The sequence below is a fragment of the Sorex araneus genome, chromosome 4 (genome assembly GCF_027595985.1).
Source record: "Sorex araneus isolate mSorAra2 chromosome 4, mSorAra2.pri, whole genome shotgun sequence".
NCBI lineage: Eukaryota > Metazoa > Chordata > Mammalia > Eulipotyphla > Soricidae > Sorex > Sorex araneus.
This window is the reverse complement of record NC_073305.1, coordinates 48,459,841-48,476,071: the sequence shown is the minus strand read 5'-3', so window position 1 is coordinate 48,476,071 and position 16,231 is coordinate 48,459,841. Positions and strand designations below refer to the sequence as shown.

General features: G+C 42.1%; 1 protein-coding gene across 22 annotated transcripts in view; it reads left to right on the top strand.

The window, feature by feature from the left end:
• The window catches only part of PBRM1 (polybromo 1), a 106,934-nt gene that overhangs the window by 78,647 nt on the left and 12,056 nt on the right, over nt 1-16,231 (top strand). For 11 of the 22 annotated variants that reach the window (XM_055135825.1, XM_055135832.1, XM_055135823.1 and 8 more), the window contains 6 exons: nt 70-215; nt 4,419-4,576; nt 8,710-8,893; nt 10,505-10,715; nt 11,563-11,764; nt 15,426-15,590. In XM_055135825.1, coding sequence (XP_054991800.1) covers nt 70-215; nt 4,419-4,576; nt 8,710-8,893; nt 10,505-10,715; nt 11,563-11,764; nt 15,426-15,590 — 1,066 coding nt within the window. The other 11 variants (XM_055135834.1, XM_055135831.1, XM_055135822.1 and 8 more) reach the window with 4 other exon arrangements.

Here is a 16,231-nt window from a genome sequence, read left to right as displayed (position 1 = left end):
TGTCAGCTGCGTATCTTTTCTGTTTCTTGATTGTTAGCTGCATATCTTCAACCAGTTTTCTCTTTGTAGGAGAAAGAAGATGTCCCTGTGGAAATGTCAAATGGTGAACCAGGTTGCCACTATTTTGAGCAGCTTCGTTACAATGACATGTGGCTAAAGGTTGGAGATTGTGTATTCATCAAGTCCCATGGCCTGGTGCGCCCTCGTGTAGGCAGGTGAGCAGGGATGAGGTTGGTCTGATCTGCTAAGATAAAGGATCAGTTGAAATAATCAGTCTCTGGGATAAAGATAAAATCCCTCCCCTGTAAACTTTGGCAGTTCATCTTACATCATTATTCTCTAGCTACAGGGTTTTTGTTGTTGTTGTTTTGGTTTGGTTTGGTTTTTGTTTTTTCAGTCTTACCCAGCAATGCTCAGGGGTTATCCCTGGCTCGGCACTCACGAATCACTCCTCCTGGCTGTGCTTGGGACTATATGGGGTACCAGAGATCAAACCCAGGCTGGCTAAATGCAAGGCAAATGGTCACCCACTGTACTATCGCTCCAGGCCCCGAGCCACACTTATTTTAAATTCCTCCCATAAATTCTTTTTGTTTCCCTTCTGCCATTAACAGAACCCTAAAGTAGAATTCTCCCTGCCTATTTCATACAGTGAAGTTCAGTTTAAAATGGCACTTCCGGGGGAAAAGACAGTTGGAACAGAGAAGGGACCACTAAGTAAATGATGATTGGAGAGATCTCCCAGGATGGGAGATGTGTGCTGAAACTAGACCAAGGACCAAATACAATGACCTCTTATCTGTATTGTATCTGTATTGACAATCATAATGCCCAAAATTAGAGAGAAAGAAGGATTGTACCTGCCACAGAGGCAGGGAGTGAGGTGGGGTGAGCATGGTGGGTAGGACACTGGAACAGTGGTGGCGGAAAATGTGCACTGGTGGATGGATGGGTGCTCAAGCATTGTTTGACTAAAACACAGTCATGCAAGTTTATAACTATCTCACGGTGATCCAATAAAACTTTTTTTAATTAATTAGCTAAAAAAATAATAAAAAATAATTAATTAAATGGCACTTCCTTAGGGATAGCTTTGTATCCCTTCCAGAGTGCATTTTTGTTACATAATCTCAGGGCACTTTATATTACTGTCAGATTTCTCTGCCAGATTGTAGTACTGTCAGAATAGGAATCCTGTCTTTTTGGTCACTCTTCCTGCGCATAGAGCTCATATATTTGATAAACAAGTAACTGGTTAAAAATATAGTTGAGGAGCCAGAGAGGAAATACGGTGGGTAGGACACTTGCATGGCCAGCAGCTGACCCAGGGTTGATCCCCAGTACCCCATATGGCCCCCCGAACATCTCTATGATTGGTCATTGAGCACAGAGCCGGGAATGAGCCCTGAGCACTATGGGGTATGCCCCCAAAACAAACAAAAAAAGGTACAGCTGAATAGCCTGAAACAATAGTAAAGGAGTCAAAGGGCTGAACAACAGAGGAATAGCAGCTAGGAACAATAATGGGGGGGGGCATTATTATCAATAAGCTACACGTGCAGGATGTCCACGTTTTATTCTCAGCAATACATGGTCCCTGAGCGGTACCAGGACTAGGCCCTGACCAACACCAGCTATAGCACAAAAACAAAAAAAACATGGTTCCAAGGAACCTTCATTTAATTTCCAGCTCTTCTAGTTTCATGTGCATAGCAATTTATTTACTTATTTTCTTTGTGTTTATTGTTTATTGTTTTTGGGTCACACCCTGCAGTGCTTACGATTTATTTCTGGCTGTGCTCGGGAGACCATATGTGCTTCCACAAATCAAACTAGGGTCAAACACATGCAAGGCAAGCCCTTACCTCCTGTACTATCTCCAGCCCAGTAGTTACATGTCTGAGCTTCAGTTTCCCCTTCATATTTGTTCATCATTTAATTAGCATTTATTGTGTTCCTTCTCTTTGCTAGGCTTCAGAGATGCTGTAGTGAATAAAATAGACTCATATCCTTAGTCCCGTGGATCTTTGTCCTAGTGGCAGGCAGTAAATACTGAGAATAAGTAGAGTGTATCATTCGTGATGAACTTTGTTAGGTCATTGGGAATGCCATGGTTAGAGTGAGCACATGGAATATTTTAAACAGGTCTGCAGGTCTCACTGAGAGCTGACAGTTGAGCTGATACTTGAAGAAACTGAGGGAGTAATAATATCCAGAAAGAAAGTTTTCCAGTAGAAAGATAGGCAGTAGAAAGATTAGGGTGGGAGGAGAAAGGAGGGAGAGGAGAGGGGAAGCAGAGAATGGAGAAGGGGAGAGAACGGGGGTCGGGGGGCCCCCGGGGATCATGTGGTCCAAAGACCATAATAGGAACTTGAGCTTTTATTGAATTAAATGGATTATTGTTTTTGTTTCTGGTTTTGTGGAGGTGGGGGAAGGATGCCCAGTGGTGCTCAGGCTTTACTCCTGGCTCTGTGTTCAAGGATCACTCCTGGCCCAGCTTGGGAAACCATATGTGTGCCAGGGATCAAACCCACCTACAAGGCAACCTGCCTACCTGCTGTACTGTCATTCCAGTCGTAAATGAATTACTTAAACTCAGAAATGATATCTGCACCAGGAAGATTCAACAGTCTGAGTGCATCTTTTTTTTTTTTTCTTTTTGGGTCACACCTGGCGATACACAGGGGTTACTCCTGGCTCTGCACTTAGGAATTACTCCTGGCGGTGCTCAGGGGACCATATGGGATGCTGGGAATCGAACCCGGGTCGGCCGCGTGCAAGGCAAACGCCCTACCTGCTGTGCTATAGCTCCAGCCCCAGTCTGAGTGCATCTTATGCATGCAGGCGGCCAGAATTGGGCTGACCTCTTACTACCAGGTTGTAGTAGCCCCTGGGCACCACTAAGTGTTGCCCCGAAACCAAAATAAAAAACATGATATCTGACTCAAGGTCTTGATTGTTTACTGTCTAAAGACTATAAAGGGTCAAAAGTAGAAGCAAGATTTTCTAGGAAAGTTGTAATAATCCAGGCAGGGGTGATGTGTAGATTTGGCCAAGTAGTCAGATTTTTGGGTTTTTTGTTTGTTTTTTTTTTTTTTTTTTTTTTGCTTTTTGGGTCACACCTGGCGATGCACAGTGGTTACTCCTGGCTCTGCACTCAGGAATTACCCCTGGCCGTGCTCAGGGGACCATATGGGATGCTGGGAATCGAACCCGGGTCGGCCGCATGCAAGGCAAACGCCCTACCCACTGTGCTATCACTCCAGCCCCCAGATTTTTGGGGGTTTTTTTTGTTGTTGCTGTTGTTGTTGTTTTTCTGGGAAGTAAATTAGGCCATACCTGGCTATACTCAGGGTGTTCTGAATCTGTATCCAGGGGTGACACAGGGTGGTGCTCCAGGGAGCCATAAATGTGGTAGGTCAATACCAGTATCAATGTTTGGAGTAGTTAATTTTCGGGGGGGAAGGGTAGCCATACCCAGTGGTGCTCAGGGTATGCTTCCTGACTCTGTGCCCAGGGATCTCTCCTGATGGCACTCAGGAGACCATATGGGATGCAGGAGATGGAACCCAAGTGGTCTGCATGCAAGGCTAGTGCCATACCCACTGTACTATCTCCCAGGGAACAGAGCAGTGATACAGTGGGCAAGGGGCCTGCCTTGCATATGACCAGCCTAGGTTCGATCCCAGCATCCCATATAGTCCCAAGCACTGCCAAGAATGATTCCTGAGCATCACCAATAAGGCCCCCTCACCACACCCTTCCAAAAAATAATACATGCTTCCATCAGATTATCCAGAATTGGATAGATATCAGGTACTTACTTCAAAAGATCACCATAAACCATTGCCTTAAATGAATATCTTCCACTTAGGTGGTTGACCTCATACACAGAAGATGTTTTTCCAAGTTTACAAGTCTAATAACAAGATGGTTAGTTCTGTTTTCATCATGAGCATCTCAGAGCGGGGAAACCCTAGAGTATGTTAGAACTGTTAAGTTTTTTATACCTGGAATTATGTTAAGATACCTATTTTCAGGGGCCAGAGAGATATAAAGGTCAATGGACTTGCCCGGCATGCAGCTGTAGCCACCACCCTGGTTCAAATTCTGGTATCACGTGTGGTCTCCCAGCACTTTCAGGCTTAGCGTAGAGCCAGAGGTGGTCCTTGTGTACCACCAGGTATGACTTCAAAACAATTCTCCCTCAGGTGAATGTTTGGTCTGTTTCCCAATATTTTCTAGTATATGCTTACAGGAAGTGGGTAGAAAGATTGTCTTATTATTCAAACAATGAAACTTCTCTAAATAATACATATTCACTAATTTTTTTTCATTTTATGTTGAATTAATCCTTCAAGAATAAAATTTCTCAGAATTCTGTTTTAATAGAATTTCTCCATTTTTTTCCCCCCAAGAATTGAAAAGGTATGGGTTCGAGATGGAGCTGCATATTTTTATGGCCCCATCTTCATTCATCCAGAAGAAACGGAACATGAACCCACAAAAATGTTCTACAAAAAAGAAGTATTTTTGAGTAATTTGGAAGAAACGTGCCCTATGACATGTATTCTGGGTAGGTATTTATGCCTTTTCATGTAAGTACATTCATTCCACAATAATTGCATACTTCTGTTGTATACCACTGTTTTAGGTGCTTTCTATAGAGCAATAAAAAAGATTCGTAGGGGCTGGAGCGATAGCACAGCGGGTAGGGCCTTTGCCTTGCATGCGGCCGACCCGGGTTCGAATCCCAGCATCCCATATGGTCCCCTGAGCACCGCCAGGAGTAATTCCTGAGTGTAGAACCAGGAGTAACCCCTGTGCATCGCCGGGTGTGACCCAAAAAGAAAAAAAAAAGATTCGTAGTTTCTGGTATGCATATACAGGATCAGGTTGTAATTAGGGCAGCAAATGAGAATAAAGCCAAGTAGAAAGAGAGTAATGTTGAGGGGAGATTCTGTTTTAGTTAATGATGACATTAGCAGAACCATCTCTTTTGGGCAGGCCAGAGGGTGGTCGTTAGACCTCACCCAATGGTTCTAGGCGCTTACTTTTGTCTCTGGGCTCAGGGTTCACTCCTGGCTAGGCTCAGGAGACTATATGGAATGTCAGGCTCAAACCCAGGTTGGTCATGTGCAAGGCCCCAGCATCCCATATGGTCCCCTGAGCACCGCCAGGAGTAATTCCTGAGTGTAGAACCAGGAGTAACCCCTGTGCATCGCCGGGTGTGACCTAAAAACAAAAAAATAAATAAATAAACTTTTCAGTGCAACAAACACTAAATGTAAGACCAGTCTTCCTGGCCCTTGCTTTTATTGTCTGTGGATATTAGTCTCATATTAGTCTTTTTTATATCCCACAGATGAGTGCAGTCATTTCACGTCTGTCTCTCCTTTTGATTCACTTCACTCACCCTGTCTATTCATTTATAAGCAAATTTTATGACTTCATTTTTCCTGGTGGCTGTGTAGTATTTCCTTATGTAGATATACCATTGTTTCTCAGAGTAGTTCTTATAGTGTGAAGAAATTAAGTTTGGAGAGGAAAAGCTCCTTGAGGGGTGAGCAGAGAGGTGATGTGAACCAGTGTGCACATTAAAGTGATTTCTATAGCATGGAGATATAAAGGAATAAAGTAGAAAATTAGGAAAACAGGTAAACAACTTTTATAGTCATTAGACATAATTCTAGTGATGCTGTTGTTCCCACAAAATATGAAGGATTTGTGCTTTGGTTTCTGTTCAGTGATTGTACTGAGAGTTCATGATGGCATTCTATTTCTCCGGTCTATTATACTTACTGTCATCTTTTTCAATTGACACTATTTTTTTTTTTTTGCTTTTTTTTTGGAGTCACACCCTGTGATGCACAGAGGTTACTCCTGGCTCTGCACTCAGGAATCACCCCTGGTGGTGCTCAGGGGACCATATGGGATGCTGGGATTCGAACCTGGGTCAGCTGCGTGCAAGGCAAATGCACTACCCGCTGTGCTATCGCTCCAGCCCCATCAACTGACACTATTACTCTGTAGTTTATTTATGCTAACTACTCTAAATTTACAGCTTTTGAAACACTTTCCCAAAGCTTACTGGTTAGAAACTTTATATCAGTTATATATGATTGTAAGGAAGAAACAGTGGTTACAACCAAAGGGAAATTAACAGATTAAAAAATATTTTGGAGAGCCTGAATAATACAGTGGGTAGGGTGCTTGCCTAGCACATGGCTGATGCAGATTTGATTCCTGGTACCCCATATGGTTTTCCAAGCACCACTAGGAGTAACCCCTGACTACTGCAAAAAAAAGAAAAAATATATTTTGGTGACCTGCAAGAAAGTACCGTGGGTAAGGCCTTGCATGCAGCTCACTCATATTTGATCCCAGCACCCCTTATGAACCCCAAGCACTCAGGGATCCTGAGTACAGACCCAGGGTGTGGCCCAAAGACAAAGTAAAGAACCAAACCCCGGTTTGCTATTATTGTATTGATTTTAGGTTGCTTGCTTTTGTTGTGGAGGGGGGAGTGGTGCTCAGGGCTTACTCCTAGTTTTGTGTTCAGGAGACCATATGTGGTGCCAGAGATTATTTGAATTATTTCAATTTTTGGTTTGGGGTCACACCTAGCAGTGCTGGGGGATATTTCCAGCTTATTTATAATTTGCTTCAGGCAATGCTTGAAGATATACTATGCCAGGGATCAAATCTGGGCTTCTTAATGCAAAGCAAACAGTCCGGATCTTTTTTTTTTGGGGGGGGGTCACACCTGGCGATGCACAGGGGTTATCTTAGCTCATGCACTCAGGAATTACTTCTGACCATGCTCAGGGGACCATATAGGAAGCTGGAAATCGAACCCGGGTCAGCCATGTACAAGACAGACGCCCTACCTGCTGTGCTATCACTCTAGCCCCCACTCCAGACCTTTGAGCTATCTCTCCTTTGTTTATTAATTGGGTTGCTTGTCTTATTATATTGTAGGATTGATACACTGTGTATCATTATTATACTTTCTAGATACTAGACTGTACTGGAGATAATGATTTTGCAAATATTTTCCTTCTTTAGGATGTCTTCACTCTCTTGGTAGTGTCCTTTGAAGCACAGAGTTTTTTCATTGGAGTTGGGGGCCTGGAGCACTAGTAGTAGTACAGTGTGTAGGAAGCTTGCCTCTCTTGTAGCCAACTGGGAGTGATCCTGAGTGCAGAGCCCAGAGAAAGCCCTGAGCACGATCTGTCATAACTCCTCCCACCCCCCAAAAAGGTTTCATTTTGGCAAAATTCAGTTTATCTTTGACAGTTTATTACTTTGATGTCACTTCTAAGAACCATTGCCTAATTGAAGGTCACAAATTTTATACCTGTGTTTTCTTCTAAGAGTCATACAGTTGTAGCTTTTACAATGAAGTCTTCAAGTTAATTTTTGCATATGGTATGAAGTCTAGAAATCCTACTCCATTCGACATCTCCATTCTTCTGTGTCTGGAAATCCAGTTGTCCCAGCACAGTCTATTGAAGAGACTATTCTTTTCCAATTGTTTTGTTTTGGAAGCTTCTTGAAAATAACTGCCCTTAAAATTACAACTTTGAATATTTTATTTTCCATCTCTGAATTCTGTTCCAGTGCTTGCTTCAGCAGCACATATACTGAAATTGAATTCTGTTCCATTGGTATCTGTGTGTATCAACTCCCCCTGACCTTTCATCTTTTAATGAGTGACTGCTGACTAGCCTGATGCTTGATTCTGGTGCTTAAGCTTTGGTGCTCACTGAGGGTTGTACATCAGGTTGTAGTACTCAGTCACAGTACTTGTCCGGGATCACAGTCCCTTAGATGCAGTATTTGTAAATTAATTGTGGTGCTCACACATGTCACCTTTCAGGATGCTCACATGCTGCCTTGGTGCAAAGATTGTTTACAGCACCACAAGAAAGCAAAGCTGCCAAGAATTAACAGCAGATTGCCAGGATCATGTTTAACACATGGGAGTGACACCAAGAATTAAACTTTTGACCTTATGTTTACAGGAAAAGTGCTTCAGCCACTGACCCACCTCTTAGCCCTCTACATGTATGCACTTATGCCACATGTTACCCTTTATTTCTTTTCTCTTTTGTATCATATGAATAGGGTTTTGGGTTTTTTTTTTTGTTTTGGTTTAGTTTTTTGGCCACACCCTGCAGTGCTCAGGAATTATTCCTGTCTCTGCACTCAGGAATCACTCCTGGTGGTGCTCAGGGGGCCATCTAGATGCAGGGAGTCCAGCCTGTGTCAGCTGAGTACAGGCAAGCACCCAACTGTCTCTCTGGCCCCAATATATCATATGAATATATTCATTCTAAAATAATGAAGGGCTAGAGAAATAGGAGATAAGGTACTTGCCTTGGAATGGCCAATCCTGTTTTGGATCTCTCGGATAACATATAGTAACCTGAACACCAGTAATGAACCCTCAGCACAGGGGTAAGCCCTGAGCATTCTCAGTGTGTCCCAAACCTCCCTTAAAAAAGAGAGATTTGGGGGTTGAGAGATAGTACAGGGGACTAGGCACTTGTCTTGCATACAGTCAGCTCGATCCCCAGCACTACATACATTATACTGAGCACTGCCAGGAGTGATATCTGGGCATAGAGCCTGAGATCAGCAGGCTCAAAAAAAGGAAATTGTGAAATAATTTATTCTCTTAATTTCCTTCATTTTTTCTTTTAGGAAAATGTGCTGTGTTGTCTTTCAAGGACTTCCTCTCCTGCAGGCCAACTGAAATCCCGGAAAATGACGTGCTGCTTTGTGAGAGCCGCTACAATGAGAGTGACAAACAGATGAAGAAATTCAAGGGACTTAAGAGGTTTTCACTCTCTGCAAAAGTAGTTGATGACGAGATTTACTATTTCAGGTAAAGCATGAAAAACTAAGGAAAAAACATTTGACTCTGATATTAAAACAGCATACAGTTCAGGATGGTTTTTGTTCACAGTTTTATTATATCATGAACTGGAGAAGTGAACTTGAAAGAAATTCTCAAGTAGAGAATTTGAAGATTGATGGGCTGGAGAGATAATATAAGGGTTAAGATACTTGCCTTGCATCCTACTGACCCCGGTTCTAATCCCTGGCACCATATATGGTTCCCCAAGCACCACTAGGGGTCATTCCTCAGTACAGAGCCAAAAATAGCCCTGAGCACTGGCCAAATGTGGCCCAAAACCAAAAATTCAAAGATTGGGCTAAGAAGGGCTAGGAAAGGGGCTGGAGCGATAGCACAGCGGGTAGGATGTTTGCCTTGCATGCGGCTGACCCGGGTTCAATTTCCAGCATCCCAAATGGTCCCCCAAGCACCGCCAGGGGGATTCCTGAGTGCAGAACCAGGAGTAACCCCTGAGCATTGCCGAGTGTGACCCAAAAAGCAAAAAAAAAAAAAAAAAAGAAGAAGAAGGGCTAGGAAAATAGTACAGCAAGTAGGGCACTTGCCTCGAACACAACTGATCTGAGCTCCATCCCCAACACCTCGTTTGGTTCCCTGAGCTCAGAACAAGAGTAAGCCCAGAACACAGCCAGATGTACCCAGACTTTCCTCTCCCCGCCTCCAAAAATAAAAAAGATTAGCATCAGAGAGAAGCTCATCCAGTTGGATTTACATGCTTGCAGGAGGCCTGGATTATATCCCCACATGTTCCCCAGAGCATCACATGAAACAAACCTTAACCAGGGCTCTCCTTTGATCCCTGCTGGGTGTAGTCCAAAGTCAAAAAATAAATGAAGATATAGGAAAATCCTCACAATCTTCTGAGAGTCACCTCTAATAGTGACCTTGATATAGATTCCAATAATTGTAACAAAGGGAAAAATCTTCCCATTCTAGCTCATAGCCTACATGTTACAGAATTGAAGAGTTCTCTTGAACTTCTTCTAGTGCCATATTTAGGGGCAACTCCCAGTAGTGCTGGGGGACCATGTGGTGCCAAAGATCAAATCCCTGGGGTTCCCACATGCTTGGTATGTGCTCCAACCCTTTGAACCATTCCCCATCCCAAATTATGAAAATTCTTTGGCTATATTTGGCCCATTAGATTCCAGCTTTGGACTTAATGCTTTTGTAGGTATTTAGCAGACTCCTCCAAAAGTGAGTGCTTGTATAATGTATGACTTTATTAATACAGTTGTTTCTTGATTTATAGTAGTTCAGCATGGATTTTGGACTTTATGGTGGTGTGAAAGACATTGACACTCTGTTGAGACAGCAGTGTATGTCCTCTGGTGGTTCTGAGCAGAGTAGCAAGCCCTGGGTCCCAGCTGCCATTTTCACCTTCCGACACCTTCATCTCATGATGGCTTATCAGAACATCATCCCATAATCCCTGTACACGTTTAAATTCTTTCCTTTGCTGTTTCTAGAGTACAGATTGCTGAAACTATTTTCTAATTAGTAAGGCAGAACACAGCTTTCTGAAGAATTCTGGAGTGATAGTATGTGATTTAATTTTTCTTTCTATGTTACTTCTCTTAGAAAACCAATTGTTCCTCAGAAGGAGCCGTCACCTTTGTTGGAAAAGAAGATTCAGTTGCTCGAAGCTAAATTTGCTGAGTTAGAAGGTGGAGATGATGAGATGGAAGAGATGGGAGAAGAAGATAGTGAGGTCATTGAGCCTCCTTCTCTACCCCAGCTTCAGACTCCCCTGTCCAGTGAGCTGGATCTTATGCCCTACACACCCCCACAGGTGAAACTGACAAGTTCCTATTACTTGTCTTATTCACAGCTTTGGTTTGCAGCAGACTCAAATCAAAGTAAGGACATTTCCAGTCCCAAGTATTGAACTACAACCCAGAATTGTGCAGGAACAAATATCTTTTTTATTTTCCCCTAGTGAAGGGGTTTTGGGACATAGCTGGTAATGCTTACTGATTACTCTGAGTTACCATCAGTTCTAGGATCCAACAAGGACCTCCTGTGTTTGCAAAGCATGCACTCTAACCCTTTGAGCTATCTCCCAGCCTGCCTTTAGTAGTTAGTGTGTATAAATGGGGTTTTTTGTTGTTTTTGTTTTGGGGCCACACCCAGCAGTGCAGGGCTTACTCCTGTCTCTGTGCTCAGGAATCACTCTGGAGACTCTATAAGATCATGTGGAATGTCATGGAGTAAACCCAGATCAGCTGTTTTCAAGGCAAAATAGATGTGCTATGTCTCTAGCCCTAGCCCTTATTTTTGGGTTTTGTTTGTTTGTTTGTGTGTTTTGGAGGTCCATACCTGATGGTGCTCAGGACTTAGTCCTGGCTCAGCACTCAGGAACCACTCCTGGCAGTGCTTAAGCAGATCAAACTCGGGTTAGCCATGTGCAAGGCAAGTGCCTTTCCCACAGCAAGTTGCTCCAGCCCCAGCATTCTTTTATTTCTTACATAGTAAGAGGCAAGGAAGAGAGTTGTTTTGACCAAGAAAATGAAAGTCTATAAACGGAACATATCTATAAATTAGTAATTATTAACTCACATATTCCTGGTTTCCAAAAACTTGAAACAGCCAACAAAATGCAATGTTCTGATGCACTATAAGAGCTTTCTGTCTTGCAGTCTACCCCAAAGTCAGCCAAAGGCAGTGCAAAGAAGGAAGGCTCCAAGCGGAAAATCAACATGAGTGGCTATATCCTGTTCAGCAGTGAGATGAGAGCTGTGATTAAGGCCCAGCATCCGGACTACTCTTTTGGTGAGCTCAGCCGATTGGTGGGGACAGAATGGAGAAATCTTGAGACAGCAAAGAAAGCAGAATATGAAGGTAAATAGCAATCAGGCCCAACTGTCTCAGCTTTCTAGGAAAAGGGTGTTTTTCAGGAATGCACGTACTCAGGTTTTATTCTTACTCTTATCATTTACACATGAACTTTGGGGGACTGTCTCAACTGGTTCCCATTCAGCTGTTTAAGCCTTCTAACTGAGCAAGCATTGCCCCCGACTTAAGCCTCTGATCTTGGTATAGCTTTTTATTTCCCCAAATTTCTGACTTTTTCTATTAGAAGGTGTGACTTTCTTCTGTCATTGAGTCCCATAAGCATACATGTGTTGAGCTGAGGAATGATTATACAAAGACTGTTAAGTGTAATTTTGATTCAAAGTCATCAGGGGACTTTCAAAATCAGTGACTTTCTGATACAGCTCTTTAAAAGCCTAATGTTTAAACTTCAGCCTGCAACATTTGATGTCCCAGGCTGTTCTTGTGTGTACTATATTTGCATTCATAGTTAGTTGTTAGGTTCTTAGAGCAGGGAGGGAGAGGGCGGAATAGGTCTTTGATAGAACTTAACTGCCTTCACTTTGTTTCACTCTATATTAAATCATTTGGGGCCATGTAGGATTATGTTGGTTTTTACCATATGGAAAAAATACTTGAAGGGATGTTTGGTTTGGGTTTTTTCATTTTTTAATATTAGTCATGACTTTTATTAAACTTAGATTAGGCGGGACTATTTCCCCTAGAGCTGATTTTTCTTCCCTATTTCAAATTGTATAATTGTTAATTTTGCGTTTAGAGCCATCATTCAGTAGCTGACCACAAGGGTCAACCTTTATTCTTGGCCAGATTCAAGTCTTACTTTTCAGCAAAAGCAAATGTTTATTAAAAAATAGTAGTTAAGCTTATTTCCTTTGTTAAAGTTTTGAGGTCTCCAAAAACATTCATAAATTATTATCTTAGAGTTCTTAAGGATCTTTAGATTTCTTATTTCTACAAGATATTTATCAAAAAAAAAACACTCGTAGCCAAACTGGTTTGAGAAGCACCATAAAACTTTCTCTTAGAAATTTGGAGTGCAGGGACTGGAGAGATAGCACAGCAGGTAGAGTGTTAGCCTTGCATGAGGCCAATCCGGATTCGATTCCCAGCATCCCATATGATCTCCTGTGCATAGCTGGGTGTGGCCCAAAAAGCAAAAAGGAGAGAGAGAAATATGGAGTGCATGCATGTTCACATATTAAAATCCTAAGACTTACCATTAAAAAAAAAAAAACATTTTGTTTGTTTTTTTTTTAACCTGGTACTTTCTAGAGATTCCTAAAACCTGACAGCAATAGTACAACAGGCAGGGCACTTACTTGCCTTGCACACAGGTCACCTGGGTTTGATCCCTGCCACCCCATATAGTCTCCAAACCTGGCAGGAATGATCTCTGAGTGCAGAGCCAAGAATAAGCTCTGAGCACCACCGGGTGTGGCCCAAAATCAAAAAAAATTTTTTTTTTGTTTTGTAATGTTTGATCAAGTATTTATGTAATACCTGTTAATGTTCTAAAGGATTGCTATTTTTGCAAAGCATTCTTTGAGAACCCTAGTTCTATAAATAAGAAACTAAAACTTTTGAGAATTTTATTATCTCTGACTTTAATGATAAAAGCAAAGATATAAGGAAATATACCATTCAGAATTAGGTGAGTGAAAAATCACAGGATGTAAAGCCTGCTCCAGGGCAGATGACATCAGTACTGGGTGATTGCTTAGAGTGTAAACAGCAAAGAGAAATGTGTCTAGAGACAATATAGTAATGAAAATTCTGGAGCAGGGCTTAAGACAGACAAAGGATGGCTTTGGGAGATTCTCCACAATTCACAGAGGGATTCCATGAGAAGCCTAAAATTCAGTGAGAACTTAGTAAGTTATATGACTCAGCAGTGTCTGCCTGAGAAATCTGAACTTTTGATGCTCTGACCTGTTGGATTCAAAAACCAATGTTTGGAGTTTGGCCACTTTCATTTTAAAATGCTCTTTTCCAAGACAGCCTTTGGCCACTTTCATTTTAAAATGCTCTTTTCCAAGTCAACCTAATTGGTAATTGGACTCCCCCTAGAAAGAACCTATAAGTAGCTAAGTCATTATTCGTTCCACCAGCCTGAATTTTTTTTAAGTCCTTTTTTTTTTTTTTTTGCTCTCCCATTTTAATCTTATTTATGTAATGAAGATACCACAATTTAATTTGGGGGGAGGGTCTAGATTATCTTTCCCCCCCCTCTTAGCTCAAGGAAATAGGTTGTTCATTTGGCCTTTGTCCCTCATGTTCATTGGACAAAGGATCTGTAAACTGGGACAGTGTTAATAAGTAATGATACGTCTATGCAGGCAGCTCTGTTGCAAAAAGGAGGCTTTGACTTTATTGATTTTCATATTGTCATACTAAAAGGACAGGAGCTGTTGCTTCTTAATTCTCTTTAAAGAATATGACCTCAAATATTCCCCCCTCCGAGTTCAGCCACCAGTACCGTTTTGAATTCCATGTTGAGGGTCAGTATGTGGCATTTGGAGTGTGCTACCAAGCATCAGGGCCACGGGCTTTTTCGTTCTGTTTCCTTGGGCAAGTCACTACCTGCGTGTCAGCCTCAGTTTGCTCATGTGAAAAGTGGAGAGGACTTATTACTAATGAACAGTAAACATGCATGACTTGTAGGCACTTTGGAAATACATGTTTCTAGAGTCTCTAATTAGAGTCCCACCAGCCAGCTCCCAAAAAGACATGGACTGTGATTGTTGGAGCTGCTGGCTGTGGAGATACAGACAGTATAGCTCAGAGGAGTAAGAGGATGTAGCTGGTGTGATCTGCAACCCAGAACTGGCACATACAAGTGCTGCTCTTGCACTTTGGGCAGGGTAAGAGTGAATTCTGGATTTTTTGCTGATTTGGGATGATTTATGGTTCGTATTGAACTTCTCAGCTTCAGTAAACCTGGTTCTGTCAGTACATCATCCATTGCTTCATATGTGTATGTATAATTCTCTGCTTCTGATGACTGTAGCCTGGAGTATCATGCATTTTTCCCTCGGGGTTTATTAAACATGATCTCTTTGCTTCAATAATTAGAATGTAGAAACTAGTGTTTATTTTCCTAAAACGTTGTGGAGGAGGCAGTAAGCTACTTTTCCCTTACAGAGTTAATTTTCTTCAGCTGCTAAACCTCATGACACTAATGACAAGAGTCCTCAATTCTTAGTCAAATTGGGTGCAAGGAATCAGGAAAATATAGTAAGTAACAATTGTGCCAAAAATTACAATGGGCCATGGAATTGCTTCATGTTGAAATTATAAATAATTTATAATGCTATTAATATTAGAATAATGGTAGTGCTTCTCATCTTCAGGGTGCCTTGTGAGATTAACCACGTTGGTTACGCTGGTGACGTGTTTAAATAAAACCTGTGCTTTCTGAATGTGTGTTGCAGTCTTAACATTCTTGAAATCTTTGCAGACCAGTTCTCAAGATGGGATAGGAAAGCTGGACTCTAGGTTATCAAGTGAAATCGGCCCGACTCCTCCTGTGTTGAGACTAGTCATCTACTGTTCCTTCCATTGAGACAGAACTGTTGCCTGTGTTTTCACTAGTCCTGTTGAATGCAATGGATGGTATTTTGAATTCCTGGGTTAAAAACAGAATTGAAAATCTGAAATGCCTTTACAGAGCGGGCAGCTAAAGTTGCTGAGCAGCAGGAGAGAGAGCGAGCAGCACAGCAACAGCAGCCGAGTGCTTCTCCCCGAGCAGGCACCCCTGTGGGGGCTCTCATGGGGGTGGTGCCACCACCAACACCAATGGGGATGCTCAATCAGCAGTTGACACCTGTTGCAGGTAAAAACAGGAGCTAAGACCATTTTTTTTCCACTTTAAGAAATTCCTTCATTTTTTTTTTTCTCCAGTGAGGAGTAGGCCACAGTTTCTAGACTTTTCTCATGACAGAGTCAAAGTTCGAAATCATCCATGTTGTCCTTAAACCGCCTTTCCTTTATGGGCAGTGCCACCCCTCTGCCCCAGAAGTGGGCCCTGGGCCCAAACCTGGGAGTTGGTAAGGAGCGCTTCTTCCCTGGCTGTGGGCATGGTCTGGCGATGTTCTTCACCCCAGACAGCTCTTGGTAGAGCGGCATAGCGGAAAATATATAAAGATCTTGAATTCTGTTCTGGAGGGGCTCCTAAGAGAAAATAGAAAATTAGTCTTTAGGTGATGTTGATGTCCTGTCTCAATCCAGTATTCAATTTTCCTTGTTCTACTGCAGCCATCCTTAAAAGACTGACCACTTAAAAGGATTTTTGACATGAATTATAAATCCTTTCTTGGTCACTAGTGTGCATGACTGCTAAGTGGAATACAAAGTCCTTGTTCAATTCATTGTGCCCACTCTGTAATGCTTTTCTATTTAATTACATTAAACTGCATTTTCTGTTAGTATCCCAGTCACATTTTTTTTTTTCCAAAGAAAATTATGAATGTGGTT